Below are 21625 nucleotides of genomic sequence, written 5' to 3'. Positions count from 1 at the left end.
CACTATGGAAGGCACACCGGAGGCCTATAAATTAACGCAGTCCCCTGTGTGCTCATTAATTTTATAGGCCTCCGGTGTGCCTTCCATAGTGGTTTACACCGGAGGCCTATAAAATTAATGAGCACACAGGGGACTGCGTTCGCCATGACTGGCTGCATCTCCACGAATTACCTTTGAAGAAGAAGCATGAAGCTTTGAAACGCGTTGGTAACAGGACTAAAATATCGAGGTGAAAGTCTGCCTTCATTTGCAAAATAAAAGTTTTAACTTTACTGCTGGGGAGTGCGTCTTCAAGACAGGGCAGCTTTGGAAACACACATATATATATATATATCTGCTGCAGTAGGTGGGGGTGCCATCTGTGTACAATGCATGTATAAGAAAGAACTGAATAACAGTGTGAAGATTGAATGCTTCACATGCAACAGTTACTCATGCATTCCAATAGAAGAACCCCATAGGTACAGCAAAAGGCATGGCTGAGCGAGAAATTCTCCCTCGGCCTGAGCTCACAACAAAACCTATAATAAATAAATAAAAAATGAAAAAGAGAAAAAGGCTGACCTAAATAGACCAATGACTAAAGGGGGCAGACGCAAAGCCCACTATGCATAATTAAAGCAAAAATTCTTGCAGCTATTAAGCAGTCATCCCAGGTCTAAAATTTGGCACACATTGCCAGGTTGCAGCCCCTGAACAATAAAACATTTTTTAAAGGCTATAAAAGATTTCTTGACCCTGACACCAGATGGTGAAGCATGCACTAGATTTACGCTACAAAATAGATCTTCACAGCTTACCCTTGAGGAGCTACCACAGTAAACTGCAGATAAATATTACATTTTGCTCTGTATTAGAAATACATTTAAGGAAATAGTTTCAACAAACCAAGGGCAAAGCCCAATTGTTAGTCAGACCCATCACAACAGACATTACAATTCATGTCTGTTCATGGAGTTTCCAAGCATTCCCGTCAATTATATTGATACAACTGACGATTTTTCTGACTGTCCCAGGAAATGATCGTGCAGCTATGCTGGAAACCATTCCCCCCCTCTGAACACAACGTATTGGTACCTTCTGAACATCTTTCAAGATCAACCGAATTGATGCCGTTCCCTTAAGTTGAAAGTCAAACTAAGATTTACACTTGCCCAGAATAAAAGCTTTTTCTAATTTCAGGTCTGGTTTATGCTTAGACTTGCATGTGTAATTTATGAAACTGATGAAGTATGCATATGCTTCATGCAAGGTGTATTCATTGCAACACTCAGGGTTCTGATGTTTATGACCAAGCACACACTTCAACAGTAACAGGTCAATACAAGGATTTACTAAAGAGCAAGCCCTGTAAATTGTTCACAAAGGACAGGTTCATTTTAGAAATGTTAAACCAGTGGGGGCACTCAAATAGGTCATTTAAGAAGAAGAGGTAGGGAAAATGTAAGGTTTCCTAACAGCATACATCCATGTGCCACCCAATGAGAACAGTATGGACAAAGACAATTGGGTAAGAGGACATACATTTGGGAATCTCACGTACGTACAAAACTAATAGAAAACATGCAAATATATGCTGACTTGCATTAAGTCTTGAATCTTTATGTCTAGACTTGGTTGACGCCTGACTTTAGTCTAGAATATAACAGCACCATGACATCGAATACAATGCTGGACAAATACTAATCTCTACATCCACCCCCTCTTTTCATGAACACAACATTCTTAATACCTGGTTGGTGGATATGAAGGCGGAGCAGTTGTTGGCGGTGTTGGATAACTGGCAGGCATTTGTGGATAGCTATAGCTGCTCTGAGCATATCCCATATTAGGTTGGTTGTAGCCAGTGGTACTCGACTGGGGCTGACTCGTCTCTATTGGCTTGATTACATCAGGTGGCCTGAAAGAAAAATATAATTTTAGTTTTAAATAACTTATAAAGAGCAAAACAATACTTTTTTCCTGACCATTACGAATTGCTTTGGTACTTCAGGATACTCCTTTTACAAGCTACAAAATCCTTCATTGCCTACAGAGCATCACTAAGACCCAAGGACAACCTATTTGAAGTAACCACGTGCATGTCACTTAAACAAAACCTGGCTAGGAAGCCAGTATATCAATATTATAAAAGTTGAAATAAAAATCTTCTATCCCAAGTCTTTATCAAAGCAGTTCCAAGATGCCCCAACACCAACGTGCCAATTAATAGATGTTTACTGCTAGCGTACATTCATCAATTACTTGGCAATGTGGTTCAGAGCTTGTGTATAGTAGATGTATGTTTGTGCGTTTAGTTAGGTGTAAGGGTGTCCGAGAAAGGGATATGCACACCTGGGAAAATATTCTAGATGGTGTGAGGAGTATGTTTTGCTGTAGATAGGATTTGGGAGATCTACCATTCAAACCCATTAAGTTGATATATGCTTGGGTGGTCTTGCTTGTCATGATGAAAAGCAATAGGTGGTTGGTTGTTGTGGTCTCATGATTTTCAACATAACTGCCATCTGCGTGTGGTGGGCAGGTAGTGTACCCATGTGCAGCTCTAGAGCTCAGTCTTGAACTGGGGAGAGGAGTTGGCCTAACGGCTGGGGTGGTCAACCTCGAATCTGGGGAACTATGTTCGAGTCTCCGCAATGATGCTGAACATCCTGTCATTCTGGGCAAATCACTTAATCTCCCTGTGCCTAACATAAATGAATGTGTCCTCATGTAATGTACCTGGTGCAATGTAAAGCACTCTGATACCAGATTCGGGTCAAGTTTGCGCTATATAAAACTCTGTAAAAAATATATATATAGTATGTTGTGATCATTCGCTGGATGGTATGCTTGGTCGGGACACTTAATCCTTCCTAAATTTCAGCCTTACCAGTTTCCCAGTCATTGTGCTTTTATCTAAATGAGCTGCCTACAATTTTCAGAGGCCAAGTTCTTATTTCTCTATTAATGCTGCAGTGAAATATGTCAGACTGTTTGAGGAGGTCTTCCTCTTACCATATATAGGAAGCTGGCTCTGTATATACTGTACCAAAATAAGGTGTAGTGTGCACTGAGCCCAGTGAAACCCCAAAGGAAAGCAGAGGTAAAAGTATATATCTTACTCGGTTTGTGACAGTGTGGGCGAGCAGTAAGGCTTTATCAGAGGGTAGCGTTAAGCATTTATTGCACACACAGGCAATAAATGATGTGACACACTCACTTGGCAGCAGGGCGGGGGAGGAATCCTCGAGAAAGGGGCTGCAGGCATATCGGTTGGAGACTTGAGGCAGGTCAGGGATCACCAGATCCCAGGTAAGGATCACCGGGGAGAGCTCCTCATGGTGTTGGGCCACTAACTTGGGCCATGGGCATCGGGTGAAGACTCACGCAATTGGCCGGAGCCAAAGTGAGGGTGAGCAAATCCAGTGCTTACGGGAGACAAAGTCTGGTTTGGGAAGGCAGGGCAGGTTCTCTGGGTTCTTGGGGGCTGCAGGACACACAAGGATTCTGCTGTAGCAGGTTGGGGCAAGCCGGTAGGGCTGGGGCCAAGGCAGTTGGTGTCCTCTTCAGCACAGCTCTCCAGCCCTTCTCGTTTCTTCTTGTCTGACAAGGCAAAGTTTGGGTTTGCCCCTAAATGGATTATGCTACTTACCCAGTAAGCATCTGTTCTTGGAATGTAGAGCTGTAGACTCACATGCTTTGTGTACTCCTGCCATCTGGTGTTGGGTCCAGATGTTTGCAAGTTGTTTTTCTTCAAAGAAGTCTTTCCTAGTCACGAGGTGAGGAGACTCCTCCTTTTGGTGATAGCGAGCATGGGTATCGACTCCATTGTTAGATTGTTTTGCCGCAGAGGGTGATTGAGTTAGTAGAGTAGTAAAGAGAGATGTCCATGTATATTGTATCTAAGTAAGATAGTACTGCAACAGGTATAGGTACCCGGGGAGGAGGGTGGGCGAATGTGAATCTACAGCTCTACATGCAGAGAACAGATGCATACTGTGGTAAGTAGCATTTTCCGTTCGAGGCATGCGAGTTGTAGATCACATAAGGTGCATAGACTATATAGCAGTTCTCTTAAAGTGGGGCCTAACCTGTAGCTGTTGCAGCTGTTTGAAATAGTGTACGCAAAACTGCTTGGCACACCCTACCTTGCTGTCTAGCTAAGACATTTACATAATAGTGCTTTGTAAATGTGTGGTGTACACCATGTTGCAGCTTTGCAAATGTCATCTATGGGTATATTTGCTAAGAATGCAATAGAGGCCCCTAGTATGCGAATGGAGTGTGCTGCAGGAGGGTTTGGTAATGTGCGTTCTTTTTTGACTTTGATACAGGATTGCCTTTATGTGGTGGAGCAAAAGCAACAAATAGTTGCTTGGTCTTTTGGAAAGGTTTTGTCCTTTCAATGTACTAGAGTAATACTCTTTTCACATCTAAAGGTGTGTAGAGCATGTTCTGCCACAGAATCTGGTTGAGGGAAGAACACAGGCAACTCAACAGTTTGGTGGATATGAAAGGCAGAAATTACTTTAGGTAGGAACTTTGGGTTGGCCCGAAGAACCACTTTATTTTGGTGTATTTGTAAAAATGGTTATGGTTAGTGCCTGAATCTCACCCACTCTCCACGGTGATGTGATAGCTATGAGGAAAGCTACCTTCTAAAGTGAGAAATTGCAGTTCACATCTATGCAATGGCTCCAAAGATGGAACCATTAGTTTGGTATGGACAATGTTGAGATTCCACCCTGGAGCAGGTGGAAGTCTTGGGGGGAATATATATATTTTTTTAAAGTCCTTCCATAAATTCTTTAGTACCAGGAACTCTAAAAGGAGACATAGGTTTTCTGTTCTGTAGATATGCACCTATTGCAGCAAGGTGTAAGCACTCCACTTACAATTTCAAAGAATGGACTTAAGACACTGTAGGGGTACAGGGCTTATGCACCTGTACCCTCACCACTGGTATAGTGCACCCAGCTAGAGGGGTAACTGATCTATGCCAGGCCAGTGCATTGTAGGCATGGACCACAGATGTGGGCCATGTCGACTTCATTTTGTTCTGCACCAAAACACGCAGCCTGCAAAAGCAGTGTGAGAGCGTAATGGTACAGGACCTCGAAGAGTGGCACAATAAGTGCTGCAGCCCTTCGAGGCCTTCTCTGATCACAGTGCCCTGGGTACCTGTAGTACCCTTTACCAGTGACGGACCTGTGGCCAGAGATGCCAATTGAGTTTAGGCTTCAATGCAGTTTTAGGAAAAGAACATAGGCCCTGGATACCCGATTAGCAGGAGCCCAGGGAACACTCAGTCAAAGCATATCAGCAATTCAGCAAAAAGTGGGGGCAACCATGCAGAAAGAGGGCACCTTCTCATCCTCTTTCCCCCCACCCCCTCTCCAAGGGAAAGAGGATGAGGCTAACCTTTCCCTAGAGAGTCATTTTCCAAGTGGTAGAACCTGGAAAGTTTATCTGCATTGGCATGGGCAGTCCCAGGTCTGTGTTCCACTACTAAGTCCATTCCCTGTAGGGAGATTGACCACCTCAACGGTTTAGGATTTTAACCTTTCATTTGCATTAGCCCTCTGAGAGGTCTGATCAGTTTGAACTAGGAAGCGAGTACCAAACAAGTATGGTCTCAGCTTATTCAGGGACCGAACCACAGCAAAGGCCTCCCTCTTAATGGCAGTCCAACGCTGCTCCCTGGGGAGAAGCCTTCTGCTTATAAAAGCAGCAGGTTGGTTTTGGCCTGCATCATTGGTCTGGGATAGGACCGCTCCTATCCCTAGCTCAGAGACATCAGTCTGCACAATGAACAGCTTGGCACAGTCTGGAGCTTTGAGAATTGGTGCTGAGCTAATTGCCTCTTTCAGGGTGTCAAAAGCCTTTTGACAACCAACTGTCCAGTTTATCTTTCTGGCATCTTGTTTGAGGGGAGTTCTGAGGGGAGCCACAATGGACCTATAACCCTTCACAAACCTCCTGTAGTACTCAGTTAAACGAAGGATTGCCCCGACTTGGGTCTGGGTTGTTGGAGCTACCCAGTTCAGGATGGCCTGGATCTTGGGCTCCAAGGGTTGTACCTGGCCTCCACCAACAATGTGGCCCAAGTACACCACAGTTCCCTGCCCTATCTGGCATTTCGATGCCTGGATAGTTCGGCCTGCACTTTGCAGGGCATTTAAAACCTTCCCACGGTGGATCAGGTGATCCTGCCATGTGGAGCTAAAGAAAGCAATATAATCTACATAAGTTCCAATCCAGCAAGGGCCTGGTTCACCACTCTGGAAGGTGGCAGGGGCATTCTTTAAATCAAAGGGCATAACAGTAAACTGAGGAGAAGGCTGACTTTTCTTTTGCTCGTGGGGCCATGCCAATTTGCCAGCACACTGCAGTTAAGTCAAAGGTACTTAGAAATTTGGCAGCACCCAATTAGTCTATCAACTCATCTGCTCTTGGGCTACAACGAGCATCCGTCTTGGTCATAAGAGTTGAGCCCTCTATAGTTCACACAGAACTTCACTTCTCTTTCTACCCTGTGGATGAGTTTTGGGGACTAGAACCACTGGGCTGGACCAGGGCCTCTCAGAGGGTTCAATAACCCTTAACTCCAGCATCTTGCTGGCTTCAGCTCTGATGCTTTTCTTGACTTAGTAAGACTGTCGATCGATTTTGTTCTCGACAGGTGAACTGTCACCAGTGTCCATATCATGGGTACACCAGTTTGTCTGACCAGGGGTCAAGGAAAAGAGCTTTGAATACTGCTGCAAGGCTTGCATGCAATCAGTCTGCTGTTGGCCAGAGAGGGTGTCTGAAAAGACAACTGTATCCACTGACCCATCTTTGGGGCTGTATGAGAGGAGGTCGGGGAGAGGTCCACTGTCTCCTCATCAGTCACCATCAGCATGGTGATGTCAGCTCGGTCATGGAAGAGCTGAAGGTGGTTCACATGGATAACCCTTTTGGGTGTCCTGCTTGTGCCCAGACCTCACTCTTCTTTTCTAGGATAGGGTAGGGTAAGGGCCACACCATCTGTCCTTGAGAGCACTTGGTGCCACTGGCTCCAAAACACACACCTTTTGCCCAAGTTGAAATTCAACCAGTTCAGCTTTTTGGTCATATCAGTGCTTCTGAAGCTCATGGCTGAACTCAAGATTTGTGGATGCCTTTTCCATGTACTCAGCCATTCTGGACCTTAGGCCAAGCAGATAGTCCACAATATCTTGTTTGGGCTGTTGGAGAGGCTTCTCCAACACTCTTTTACAAGATAGAGTGGTCGCCTCACAGGATGGCCAAACGGAATATCAAAGGGGGAAAACCCTACTCGCTTCTGTGGCACCTCTCTGCAAGTGAAAAGCTGGCATGGTAAGAGGACATCCCATCTCCTTTTGAGTTTGTCAGGGAGCCCCATTATCATGCCTTTCAATGTCTTGTTGAATCTCTCAACAAAGCCATTGTTTTGTGGGTGATCGGGTGTAGTAAACTTGTACTGTACTCCACTCTTTCTACATGTTTTAGGTAAGCAGACATGAAGTTGGAACCAGTCTAAATCCACCTCCTTAGGAAACCCTAACTCTGGTGAAGACACCAGTGAGGGCCTTGGCTACTGCAGGAGCTGTAGTAATCCTAAGGGGGAATTGCCTCAGGATAACTAGTGGCATGGTCCACTACCTCTAGAATGAATTTGTATCCTGATGCTGTGGAGGTTCAAGTGGACCCACTATGTCCACACCTACCCTTTCAAAGAGGACTCCAACCACTGGTAGTGGAATTAAGCAGGCCTTTGGTTGGTTACCTGTCCTGCCAGTGGCTTGACAGGTTGCACAGGAGCGGACAAACCCCTTCACCTTCTGAGTCACATGGGGCCAGTAAAAGTGGCCAACTAGCCATTCCCAGGTTTTGGTTCGGTCCAGATGCCCTGCTAGAGTGATGTCATGAGCTAAAATTAGGAGGAACTTCTGAGGCACTACCACTCTCCTAGTGGCTCCAGGTACGGGATCTCTGGCCTCAGTGTATAGTAGTCCCTTTTCCCAATAAACTCTGTGAGTACCACAGACATCTCCCTTTTACTGTGCAGCAGCTTGCTGTCTCAGGCTTTCCTACTGTCCTAGGCACAGCTCTTCCCTAGAGGGTCCCCCTGGGCCTAAGAGTTCAAAGTAGTAAGGGTCAAGCTCCATGGACTCAGTTCCTTCTGGGGTGTCCAAGTCTTCTCCCCGAGGAGAGGGGTCATGATCCTTTTGCTGTACAGAAGCTGGTTCCCCAGTCGTCTTACCTTCCCTCTTGGAAGGTTGGGCCATACTTTCAGGCTCCAACACTTCTTTTTCACCCTGTTTTCTGCTATATTTTTACAAACACCACCTCAGGGATGTCCAGCATTGCTGCATGGGTTTTCAGTTCAAACTCAGCCCATGCTGAGGTTTCCAGGTCACTGCCAAACAGACATGCAGCTGGTAGCTTTGGTGAGACCACTACCTGTTTCAGGCAAGTAGCCCACTCCCTTCCCCCCAATCTAATGTCACCATAGCCCATGCATGGTTAGTGGTAACACTGTCAAGCATTGGTGACCGGGTAAGTTCTCCCAATCAAGAATTGCTCAGGGGAAACCAGTGCATCTCTCACCATAGTGACACTGGCACCTGTATCCCTCAGAGCTTCTAGCCAAGTTCCATTAAACCAAGGTTAATGTAAATATTTCTTTAAATTGGGTGGCCACACAGCTACAGTGGCAAACTGAACTTCCCCTTCTGAAACTAGCTTCAGTGTGCAACCTGATTTGCTCTTGGCACACGGTTAATCCCATCTGGAAACTTGCTACACCAAGAGTAGCTGTAGAAGGACTAGAGGCCTTCTTGTTTGGGCAAGCAGTAGCTCCAGTTAAGTGTCCCAGCAAGTGTGCAGCACATTATGTGGGAGAGGTGTGGCGCCGCGGCCAGGGCGACTGACGCTGAAATCTGGGGATCAGGGTTCGATCCCCGGCTCCGCACCATGTGACTCTGGGCAATAGCTTGCTTAATCTTCCCGACGGCCCCCAGCGCCTAGAGACCCTTACGGGTGATAGTGCGCTTTACAAATGTGGATTATTATTATTATTATTATCCCCACTCACAAGCCCACACACTCCAACACATAGCACACTGGGACCAGGAGGGTAAATCTTAAAAGAAGGCATAGTTAACAGACAAGGCCTACTCATGGGTTACAAATAACAAAAGTGGAAGAAGCACATCATCAGACATGGGTCAAATTAAAATCTAAGCAGTCTTCAGGGGAAAATAAACAGTCTAAAACTGTCAACAACCACAGAGGCTATTTGCCCTATAGGTGCAGTGAGGGGCACAGCTTCTAGAAGGGTAGCTAAATAGCAATTATAGTGTCAGTAGATGTAGCTTCTCAGGCAATTCCAGGCTGTCATATCCCTACAGAAGGTAGCATTCTAAGCCCTAGCTGGTTTGCAGCGGAGTCCATACATGTATGCAGCACAGTATCGCGCTACCCTGGAGAACATATGCACAGCCTCAAACAACAGTGTGGGTCAATCTGATGCACACATGGCAATAGTGTGTGCGTTAGTGACGAAGGAATAGTTTGTCCTGTAACGAATAGTCTTACCTGTCGGTGTAGTTTTGCAGCTTGAAGATTTTCTGGATTCACTATGCTGTGCATTATTCCGCGGTCTTGTGGTTGGGTCCGTATTCGTAGTCTTTTCTTTGTTTTTTTTTTTTTTCGTAGCCCAGGTGGGCGTCGGCGTCACACCTCCTCGGGTGCATTTCCGGTGACGTCGGCATGCTTCCTGCGGAAGCTCCCACTCTTGGGCGCCATCTTCGGGTTCTTTTTTTCCATGTTTCTTTCGTTTCCGAAGTAATGGCAATGTTCTATTTAGGTGATATTTTACCGCTTTGTACTTTTACAAGTCTTTTTTTATTTTTATTAACCACCTCTTCTCTCTCCAGTCTCATCTTTCTGGCGGAGGCGGGTGGGTTCGCTAGTGAATCCAGAAAGATCTTCAAGCTGCAAAACTACACCGACAGGTAAGAAAACTATTTGTTTTGCAGCGTGAATCTTTCTGGATTCACTATGCTGTGCATAGATTTTGTAGCGGTTTCTCATTTCTGTGGCGGTTGGGTGGAAGATGAGCGTTGGTTATTGAATATGTGCTGGAGCACCTTTTGTCCGACTTGAGCTTCCTTGTTCATCTGTATATCCACACAGTAGTACTTCGTGAACGTGTGCACCGAAGCCCATGTTGCCGCCAGGCATATGTCTTGTATGGGTGTGTTAGCCAGGAAGGCTATTGTTGCACCCTTTTTCCTAGTGGAGTGGGCACGTGTCCCCTCTGCTAGCTCTTGTCCTGCACGTTTGTGGCAGAGTTGAATTGTTTGTGCGATCCATCGTGCAATAGTCTCTTTGGTTACTGCCTTGCCCATGAAACTGTTGGCGAATGACACAAAGAACTGTTTTGTTTTCCTGTGTCCCTTCGTCCTCTCAATGTAGTGTATGACTGCCCTTCTGGCGTCCAGGGTGTGCAGGGCTCGCTCTGCGCTAGTGGTTGGTTTTTGGAAAAAACTCGGTATCTGTATAGACTGGTTCATGTGGAATTTGGACACCACCTTCGGCATGAAGTGTGGGTCAGTCCTCATCACAACCCTATCATTGTGTATTTGTATGTAGGGTTCTTGTAGCGTCAGCGCCTGAAGCTCGCTTACTCTGCGTAAGGACGTTATTGCAACCAGGAAAGCTGTTTTCATAGTTAGCATCTTTAGGGAGGCCTTGTGAAGTGGTTCAAAGGGCTCTTTCATGAGTTCCGTTAGGACTATGTTCAAGTTCCATACAGGTGGCGGCACCAGTTTGGGTGGTGCGATCCTTTTCGCTCCTTCCAGGAATCTCTTCACCACCTGTGATGTGAAGAAACTCCTGCACGTTTCTCCCCTTGTGTAGGAGACTATCGCTGCCAAGTGAACTCTTAACCAGGATGAGCTAAGGTTCTTCTCCAGCAAGTGCGTCAGGTACTTTAGCACTGTTGAGTCCTTCATCTTATTGTGAAGTCCTTCTTTTCTGCGCCACATTGTGAACCTTTTCCATTTCGCAACATAGCACTTTCGAGTGCTGGGCCTTCGTGCCTCCCGAAGGACCCTCAGGGTGCTTTCTGGCAGTCTCAAATGTGCGAACTCTATGTCCTCAGGAGCCATGCTACTAGGCTCAGGCTCTCTGGCTGTAGTACCTCTCCGTTCTGCATGGAAAGCAGGTCTTTTCTTTTGCCGAATCTGTGGGGTGCACACGGTCATCTCCATGATCTGAGAGTACCATGTCTGCCTGGCCCACTGTGGCGCGACCAGTATCACGGGTCATGTTGCTCGCTCTGCACTTGCTCAGCACTCTGTGCATCAGTGGTATCGGGGGAAAAGCGTAAGCAAATGTCCTTGGTCAGTCTATCCATAGGGCATTCCCCAGGGACCCCTCCTCAGGCTGTATGGATGCGAAGTTTTGGCATTTTGCATTTCGGTGTGTGGCACACAGGTCCACTGATGGTGTTCCCCCATCTGTCAAACAGCCACCTTGTCTCCTGAGCATTGAGCTCCCACTCGTGGGATGCCGATGTCTGTCTGCTGAGCCAGTCTGCCTGTATGTTGTCCTTCCCTGGTTAGCAGGTCTATCTTGAGAGGGATGGCCCATCTCCATATCTCCTGCGCCAGCGTTGAAAGCTTGGCTGACTGTGTGCCACCCTGCTTGTTGATGTAGAACATCGCGGTGGTGTTGTCGGTTTGTAGCAACACCTTGTGCTTATACAGTCTTGTTTGGAAAGCTTTCAGTGCAAGGAAGATTGTCTTCAATTCTAGGTAATTGCTGTGCTTTGTCGCATCTGCTGGCGTCCACAGACCCCTCACCTTGAGCTCCTCCATGTGAGCGCCCCATCCCTTCAGGGATGAGTCTGTGGTGATGGTCACTGATGGCGTTGGGGGCGTTAGAGGCTTTCCCCTTGTTATGTTCTCCATGGTCCACCATGTCATCTCCTTCTGCACGCGTGCGTGACAACCACTAGATCCTCCCAACTGCCTGTAGCTTGTGACCATTGCTCCTGTAGCCATTCTTGAATGGGTCTCATGTGGAGAAGTACATTTGGTACCAGGTGGATGCATGATGCCATCATCCCCATGATCTTGCTCGCAGTCCTCACTGTCCGAGCTTGTCCCTTCCCGTAGAGGCGAGTTTCCTTCACCAGCGCCCTCGCCCTCTTCTCGCTGGGGAACACCTTGCCCTGTAAGGTGTTGATCTGTGCCCCCAGGAAGATCTTCACTTGTTCCGGCTCCATTGATGATTTCTTCCAATGGATGGAGAACCCCAGGCTTATGAGCGTGCTCGTCACTGTGTGCGTGCTGCTTGCATTTCTGGTATGAGTTTGCTTTCACCAGCCAGTCGTCCAGGTAGGGGTATACGTGTATTCCCTGCCTTCGTAGGTGCGCTGCAACTGCTGCGAGGCACTTTGTGAAGACCCTTGGTGCCGATTTCAGCCCGAAGGCTAGAGTCGTGAACTGGTAGTGGCTTTCTTCGATGGTGAACCTGAGCATATGCTTGTGCTTTCTATTCATTGGGATGTGCAGGTAGGCGTCCTTGAGGTCTATTGTGACCATGAAGTCCCTGATCTGCAGTTGCGGGAGCACCTCTTGCAGGGAGGTCATTTTGAATTTTTGCGTTCTTATGAATTTGTTCAGGAACCTTAGGTCCAGAATGGGTCTCATTGTCTCGTCTACTTTTGGTACCAGGAAGTACGTTGAGTATATTCCTTTGTTCCTTTCCTTGAAGGGTACCCTGTTCTATGGCCTGCTTCTGCAGGAGTTCTTCTGCTTCTTCCTGAAGGCGCTCTAGCTGTTTGCTTGCTAGTGGCTTTCTTTTTGGTTTTCTGCTTGTCGGCCTCCCCTCCAACTCTATGCAGTATCTGAATTGGATGATGTGGAGGATCCATTTGTCTGATGCGATTTTTCTCCACTCTTGGAGGTAAAATCTTAGTCTTCCTCCCACTGGTGTTACGTGGTCGTAAATGTCTAGCTTGTCTTGACCCCTCTGTATGTGCTGCCCCCCTGGGATCTTTTCAGTGGGCGGGCACACTGAGTTTTTTTAAGTCACTTAGAGGCGGGCTGCTGTGCCCCTCTTCTATTCTGTCCACGTCCATTTCCTCTCCCTCGAAAGGACTGGCCTCTTTGTTGGTACTGCCAGGACTGCTTCTGCTGACCCTGCTGAGCCTGCCTGGTGCGTTTGTTGGAAAACCTAGTGTGATGTACCTGGCTGGTTTCCACCTCTCCCGCCAGGCCTCCGTGACGGGGTGCCCCTTTTGTTGCCTCTGTACTGCAATGGACCTTGCTGTTTCGTTATCCTTTTAGTTGACTCAGCTTCTCATCAACTGTTGTTCCGAAAAGCGTATCGCCGTTGAACGGTGTGTTCAGGATGCTATGTTGCACCTCGGGTTTGAAACCTGAAATCCTGAGCCAGGCGTGTCTTTTTTCAGTGACACCCATCATCATGAGCCTGCTGGAGGTGTCTGCTCCATCCAGGGCCGTCTTGAGGCAAGAATTTGCCGCGTTCTTCCCTTCAACCAGTTTTTCGGCCTTCTGCCTGGCATCCTGGGGCAGGTCCTTCACCAACTGCCCCAGCTCCTCCATGATCTGGTACATGTGCCTGTTTATCAGGGCGTTGGAATTAGCCATGCGCCAGTGGGTCGCAGCATTCCGTTCGAACCTTCTGCCCACCAGATCCATCCTCTTGCTCTCCTTATCCGGTGGTGGTCCAGAAGTAGTGGGCACGTTAGCCCTCTTTCTTGCTGTGGCCGTGATAATGGAGTCTGCGGAGACCGTGCCCTGAATGTAGGGTGGGTCCTTTGAGGAATGTTTATTTCTTTTCTGTTCTGGGAGTTACAGCCTTGCATGTTGCGGGTTCCCTGAATGCCTCCTTCCCCTGAGCCAATACGCTGTCGAGCATTGGTAGGTACTGCTCCTTGTTTGTGTGGGGAGCAATGTCTCCAGAAGGAAGTCTGCTTTCTGCTTCTCTTCGTCGAGCTTGAGTTTGAAAGCTGCTGCGGCAGACTTTATCACAGAGTTGGAGGCCCGATGTCGTCCGGCGGCGAGGGCCTCGAGGGATGTGTGTCGACCGCCTCCTCTGGGCTGTCTGTGTCGACATCTAGGTAATCCACCTCCTGTAAGTCCGAGGGGGCCGACTCGGCGTCCGTCCTGCTGTCCTCTTCCTCCCCATAGTTTTAACTATAGTAGGGACTGTCGTCCTCTTCCTGGTCGTCGACCACCTCGACGTCCGGGTCTTGTTCCTCCTCGACCACCTCCACCACTGGTGGCTTGGTCTTGTGTGGAATCGTGAAGGTTTTCATCTTTGCGTCAAATTCTTTCTTCCGCTGCAAGATGTTTTCCATTTCGGCCTCGAGGCGCCTTCTTTTCTTCTCCATCTCGGCTGCGTGTTCCGCGTCGGATGGTTCGGCCGCTCTTTTCGGCGGTTGGCTCGGCGCCGTGCTTTTCGGTGCCGGAGGCTTCGACGCCGAACCAGGTTTCAGGTCTTTGGTCGGTGCTTTAGGGTCCTTCTCCCTCGATCGATCCTTTTCGGGGACGATTTTCGACGACTTTTGCTGTTCAACAGCTCTCGGCGCCAGGGACTCCTTCTCAGAGGGTCCGCTGGGCCTGTGAGTAGTCGTGGGCGCCAGGTGTTTTGGCGCCAGCGCTTTCGGGGCCTTGCCCTCGTTTTTGCGAGACTCAGAGTCTCTCGGGTTCTTGGGGGCCGGAGAGTCTCCTACCTTATCAGAAGTCTTGGTGTAATCGGTCTCTACGACCGTGTAGCTGTAGTCTTCGGCGGCATCGTTGTCCTCTTCCTCGGAGGACATCCCCAGCTCGTGGAGGGATGGAGTCGGGGCCTTCCCCTGCAGGGTGGCATGCGCTACCCTCTGTCTCTCTCACACGAAGGGTCTTCGGGGTGAAGGCGGAGCAGGCGTTGCAGTCCTCGCTTCCGTGATTTACCGGTAGGCAAAGGTTGCAAACCGGGTGCTGGTCCTTCTGCGCGTACTTGTGGTGGCAGTTACGGCAGAACTTGAACGGCGTGTTGTCCATCATCGAGCGCTCAGGGCCGCCCTGGTCGCGTGTTCGTCGAAGATCTCGATGAATTCTCCTTCTCCTTTGCTGGTTCTTGGTCGATGAAGTCTCCTGGAGTCTTCAGATTATTTTTCTTTCCAATTTCTGTATTTTCCTTCTTTCTCCAAAAATGTCTGGAGCCCAAACGGGAACGATCCAGACCCAACCGCGGAAAAAAAGAATCGAAGATGGCGCCCAAGAGTGGGAGCTTCCGCAGGAAGCATGCCGACGTCACCGGAAATGCACCCGAGGAGGTGTGACGCCGACGCCCACCTGGGCTATGAAAAAAAAACAAAAAACAAAGAAAAGACTACGAATCCGGACCCAACCACAAGACCACGGAATAATGCACAGCATGGTGAAGCCAGAAAGATTCACGCTGCAAAACTCCAGTTCTGTAGTAGGGGTATCTCTGTTATAGTCATAATCTAGTGAATAATCCCGCTCATGAGCGTGGACCCCGGAGCAATCAAAAATAATCTCTTGAGTGGTCTAAAAATGCAGTCCTGCACAGACACTTAAGAGATAAAGACAAATAATGCAGCCTATATCCAAGGCTACACTGTCCAGTACTTCAACTAGACATTCCACCAAAACCACACACAGCCCAGCCTGCCAAGTTAGAGAAAACTTTCCCTTTTACCAACAAAGCCTCTGGAATGATAGAGAGGAAGGAGAGGACAGACAAGCCCCATAGGCTTCCATGATGTGGCTCAAAAAGGGATACCGTGCCTTTAAGAAAACTTTCTAGAACTTTCTCAGTATCCCAGAATGCCCTGCAGGTCCCATTTACTTTCAGTTCTTTTTGAAGGCGTATGACGCTAGACCTGTAGCATTCCGCACATGAACATCTTTCTCCACCGGGGAGGAGGGCGGGCGCTTAGGACTATAACAGAGATACCCCTACTACAGAACTGGAGTTACAGGACAAACTGCTCCTTCTGTAGTAGGGGATCTCTGTGTATAGTCATAATCTAGTGAATAGAATGGCAAGCCCATCCTCACACCGAGCGGCGGTGGAGAAAAAGTAGTACAACACCACTACTGTGCGAACAGATTTCGCAGCGAAGCCTGCCCAACCTGAGCGTCTGCCCTGGAATCAGTGTCCAGACAGTAATGCTTAGCAAAGGTATGGACCGACTTCCAAGTGGCCGCTCTGCAGATTTCTGCAATGGGAACATTACGTAACAAAGCAGTCGTGGCAGCTTTGCCCCTGGTGGAACGAGCCTTAGGTTTACCCCCTGAGGTCTTATTAGCCTTTTGATAACACAATTGTATATAGGACACAATCCACCTCGAAATGGCCTGTTTGGAGGTGCCAAGACCTGTCCTGACTGACCCATAATTGATAAACAATTGGTCTGACCTACGAATATCCTTGGTTTTATCCAGATAAAATTTCAACACCCTCCTGACATCCAGGGAATGCAGAGACCTTTCCGCTGGAGAGGAAGGATTCTGAAACAAGCATTTGCAATGCAATAGGTCTCGTATTAGGAAAGTTTGAGCTATTGGTATTGTAAATGACAAATTTTTTATTTAGGTTTTGTTTTTGAAAATAGCGAAATTAATAGCTTTGTCATTTACCATGCCAATAGTTATAACTTTCGCAAATGTGACACCTATAGCATTTGTAATGCAATATGTGTTGTATTTACGTGACTTACATGTATTGATATTACAAATAACAATGGTTTTTAATTTTTTTTAATAATTAATACTTAAATAAAAGTCTGATGGCCGACGCCTGGGGATGGCCGACGTCTGGGGATGGCCGACGCCTGGGGATGACCGACGCTTGCGGATGCCCGACGCTTGTGGATGTCGGATGCCCGACGCTTGTGGATGCCCGACGCTTGTGGATGCCCGACGCTTGTGGATGCCCGACGCTTGTGGATGCCCGACGCTTGTGGATGTCTGCTGCTTGCGGATGGGCAGGACACTTATTGAAAGAAATACAGTGAAAAGCGTGCAATAGAAACACGCCAGTATAATATGAGCTCTCCCTCCACCAATCAGCATAGTTGACAATCCGTTGACTTTCCGATGAGGGGGGGTGGGGGGGGGGGGGGACGGGGGGGGAGGAGGAGGGGGGTTAGTCATGAGTATAAGAGAGAGAGATCCCTTTAAGCTGAAAGCAAATGGACAGTTTTAAGAGGGAGATAAAAGGTTCGAAAAGAGGGTGACCCATTAATGTCTGTGCCTGTGGATGCATTTTGTCAGGATGGTGAATATGTGATGAAAGAAGACAGCAAAGGCACAAAAAACAAGCATTTACAATGCAACGGTTATGCCTTTGGAAAAGTTAGAGCTATTAGCATTGTAAATGACAATTTTTTTATTTGTGTTCGTTTTGAAATCCGATAAATAAATGGCATTGTCATTTACAATGCCAATAACTTAATCTCTCGCAAATGGCACACACACACCCACAGAGAGCCGCCCCACACAGAGCCCCCCATACACACACAGGGCCCCCCACACACACACACACCCACACAGCGCCCCCACACACCCCCACACAGAGCCCCCACACACAGCCTCCTCACACCGAGCTCCCCCACACACCCACACAGAGCCCCCCCACACACCCACACAGAGCCCCCCCACACACCCACACAGAGCCCCCCCACACACCCACACAGAGCCCCCCCACACACCCACACAGAGCCCCCCCACACACAGAGCCCTCCACACACAGAGCCCTCCACACACAGAGCCCTCCACACACAGAGCCCTCCACACACAGAGCCCTCCACACACAGAGCCCTCCACACACAGAGCCCTCCACACACAGAGCCCCCCCACACACAGAGCCCCCCACACACCCACACAGAGCCCCCCACACACAGCCCTCCACACACAGCCCTCCACACACCCCCACACAGCCCTCCACACACCCACAGAGCCCCCCCCACGCACCCACACAGAACCCCCCCACGCACCCACACAGAACCCCCCCACGCACCCACACAGAACCCCCCCACGCACTGCGAGCCCCCCACACACCCACACAGCCCTCCACACACTGCGAGCCCCCCTGTGCAAGTTATACACTGTTGTTAGAGATGAAACGCATAGGTAACCAACAGGTGTAAAAAGGACTTCAAAGGTGACAGACTGGGGAGAGAGATGATGATGATGTAGGAGTGAGAGAGAGAGGGATTGTGCAGATAAAAGAGGAGTGTGGAAAGGGTTGTACACAGCAAGAAGTCTGAGAGGGAGTGTGTAGATAATGGGTAGGTTTGGGTGGGAGAAGCTCTTTGTGTAACATCAGGTGTACAAGGCTCAGAAGTCAATCAATCAAAGACATTTATAGAGCACACTACTCACCCGTAGGGTCTCAAGGCGCTAGGGGGGGGGGGGGGGGGGGGGGGGCGCGTTACTGCTCGAACAGCCAGGTCTTGAGCTTCTTCCTGAAGGAGAGGTGGTCTTGGGTCAGTCGCAGGTCGGGAGGGAGGGAGTTCCAGGTCTTGGCGGCCAGGTAGGAGAAGGACCTTCCTCCTGTTGTCGCTCTTCGGATGAGAGGGACGGCGGCGAGGGCGTGGCTGGTTGATCGGAGGTGGCGCTTGGGAGCGTAGAAGTTGATTCGGTTGTTGAGGTAGCTCGGGCCTTGATCGTGTAGGGCTTTGTGTGCGTGGGTGAGGAGACGGAAGGTGATTCTCTTGTTGACGGGGAGCCAGTGCAGGTCTCTCAGATGTCCGGAGATGTGGCTGTTTCGTGGGATGTCGAGGATGAGTCTGGCTGAGGCGTTCTGGATCCGCTGGAGTCTCTTCTGGAGCTTGGCGGTGGTTCCGGCGTAGAGGGCGTTGCCGTAGTCCAGTCGGCTGGTGACGAGGGCCTGGGTGACAGTCTTCCTGGTCTCGGTGGGGATCCACCAGAAGATCTTCCGTAGCATGCGCAGGATGTTGAAGCATGACGAGGAGACGGCGTTGACTTGTCTGGTCATGGAGAGGGAGGAGTCCAGGATGAAGCCCAGGTTGCGTGCGTGGTCCGTCGGTTTGGGTGCGGGGCCCAGGGCGGGGGGCCACCAGGAGTCGTCCCAGGCGGAGGGCGAGGAGCCCAGGATGAGGACCTCCGTCTTGTCTGAGTTCAGTTTCAGGCGGCTGGTCGTCATCCACTCGGCTACATCTTTCATCCCTTCGTGCAGGTTGGCTCTGGCGGCGGCGGGGTCGTTGGTCAGGGAGAGGATCAGCTGGGTGTCGTCGGCGTAGGAGATTATGTTGAGGTTGTGTTGGCTTGCGATGGCCGCGAGGGGGCTCATGTAGACGTTGAAGAGGGTGGGACTCAGCGAGGATCCTTGAGGGACGCCGCAGATGACTTCGGTGGCCTCTGACTTGTACGGTGGTAGGCGGACTCTGTGTTCTACCGTCGAGGAAGGAGGTGATCCATTCCAGTGCCTTCTCCTGGATTCCGACGTTGCCGAGGCGCTGCACTAGGGTGCGGTGGCAGACAGTGTCGAATGCCGCGGAGAGGTCCAGGAGGATGAGGGCCGCTGTTTCTCCGTTGTCCATCAGGGCTCGGATGTCATCGGTGGCAGCAATGAGGGCGGTCTCGGTGCTGTGGTTGGCTCGGAAGCCAGACTGTGAGGGGTCGAGGGATCCATTTGTCTCGAGGAAGGCAGCCAGCTGTTTGTTGACGGTCTTCTCGATGACTTTGGCCGGGAACGGGAGGAGCGAGATGGGACGGTAATTCTTGAGTTCGGTGGGGTCCGCTGTCGGTTTCTTGAGTAGAGCGCTGAGTTCGGCGTGCTTCCAGCTCTCAGGGAAGGTGGCGGTGTCGAAGGAGGTGTTGATAATGTCCCGCAGGTGGGGTGCGATGACAGCGTCGGCCTTGTTGAAGACGTGGTGAGGGCAGGGGTCGGTCGGAGATCCGGAGTCGACGGAGTTCATCGTGCGGACGGTGTCTTCGGTGCTGATCGGAGTCCAGGCGCGGAGGGTGGTGGTGGGTGGCGTTGCTGCGGTCGTGGCGTGCGTCGGTTGGATGCTGAAGCTGTTGTGTATGTCCGCGATCTTGTTGTGGAAGTAGGAGGCGAGGGAGTTGCAGAGGTCTTGCGATGGGGTGATGTTGTTGTTTCCGGCATTGGGGTTGGAGAGCTCTTTCACGATGTTGAAGAGTTCCTTGCAGTTGTGTGCGTTGTTGTCCAGCCGGTCCTTGTATGCATTTTTCTTGGTGGCGCGGATCAGTTGGTGGTGTTTCCGGGTGGCGAGCTTGAGGGTGGTCATGTTGTCCATTGTTGGTTCCCTTCTCCATACTTTCGAGGGCTCGGCAGTTCTTTTTGGAGCTCTTGAGTTCGTCGGTGAACCATGGGGCTTTTCTGCTGCCGGGTCTGCTGGGCGGGGTCCTCAGAGGGGCGAGTTCGTCCGCGCAGTTGCTGATCCACTTCGTGAGGTTGTCGGCGGCCTGGCTGGGGTTCGCTGAGCCGGCAGGAGGGTGCTGGCTCAGGGAATCGGTGAGCTGGTCGGCTGTGATCTTGTTCCAGCTTCTTCGGGCAACCTGTTGCTGGTGGTGGTGGATCGTCGTTCTTTTGAAGGTGAAGTGGACACAGCTGTGGTCCGTCCAGTGGAGTCCTGTGGCGTGGCTGAAGGCGATGTCTTTGCTGGATGAGAAGACGGCGTCGAGTGTGTGTCCGGCGAGGTGGGTGGGGGTGGACCACGTCCCCTAGGACCTCGAACATCTGGTACAGGCCGGATGCCTCGTTCACTCTCCTGAGGATGGCAGTGGTGAGCTTGGTGATGGGGTACTGTGTCGCGGGCCAGGAGACCCCATGATAGCGGTGTAGGGTGATACAACATGTAGTGTGCAGGTGGAATGAAGAATCGCAAAGGATGAGGGTGGGGAAACAACACAGAGGGTGCGGGTGGCGGAAAGTAACATGGAGGTCGGGGTTAGGGGGAAGCAACAGGCGAAAGAACGTCATGGAGCGGGTGGGGAGGAGCACATGGATTAGAAAGCAACTCTTGGGGGAGACGTACAGGAGGGCAGCATAACATGGACAAGCAGGGGAGAAGCGCGGCTCTGGCCAAAAGGAATGCCCCCCTAGAGCCTCGGGACCTCCTAATTACAAATGCCCCCCGGAGCCCTCTTAGGGCTTTAACCAATAAGAGTAAGCCTTGAGCCTCGCTGGGCTCTTTAACAAAGAATGCGGCCCAAGTCCCCCTGGGCTCAAAATAAGAAATGCGGTCGGGAGCCTCTCGGGACTCGAAATCAAATTGGGCTACTTGGGGGGAAAGAAGAAACTGCTCTCGAGCCTCTGTGGGCTCGCAAAACTAAGCAGTGCCCCCGGAGCCCTCTACACATACTATGGGAGTGCCCTCTACTAACAGACTAAATCACAGAGGAGCCTCGGAGTCGCACAGCACACGCCCTGAGCAGAAAAGCAGATGCCCATAGAATGTGTGTAAACATTAATCACAACATACTGAGACGAAAAAGCACAAACCGATGCTGCGATTCCAGAACCTTTTCAAGGCGGGCTCTCTCTCTATTCTTGCCATCCATTTCCCAAGACGTTCAACACCCCTCCATCA

General features: G+C 49.9%; 1 protein-coding gene across 3 annotated transcripts in view; it reads right to left on the bottom strand.

Annotated features, from left to right (window-relative positions):
• Positions 1-21625, bottom strand: part of EWSR1 (EWS RNA binding protein 1) — a 403636-nt gene that overhangs the window by 280532 nt on the left and 101479 nt on the right. For all 3 annotated transcript variants that reach the window (XR_013602525.1, XM_078667174.1, XM_078667175.1), the window contains exon 6: positions 1733-1900. Coding sequence is in view for 2 of the 3 variants with exons in the window: in XM_078667174.1 (XP_078523300.1) it covers positions 1733-1900 (168 nt within the window). In the remaining variant the exon portion in view is untranslated. The remainder of the gene's footprint in view (positions 1-1732; positions 1901-21625) is intronic.

The sequence above is a fragment of the Lissotriton helveticus genome, chromosome 11, assembly GCF_964261635.1.
Source record: "Lissotriton helveticus chromosome 11, aLisHel1.1, whole genome shotgun sequence".
NCBI lineage: Eukaryota > Metazoa > Chordata > Amphibia > Caudata > Salamandridae > Lissotriton > Lissotriton helveticus.
The sequence above is the reverse complement of the archived record's forward strand: the minus strand, read 5'-3'. Positions and strand labels throughout refer to the sequence as shown.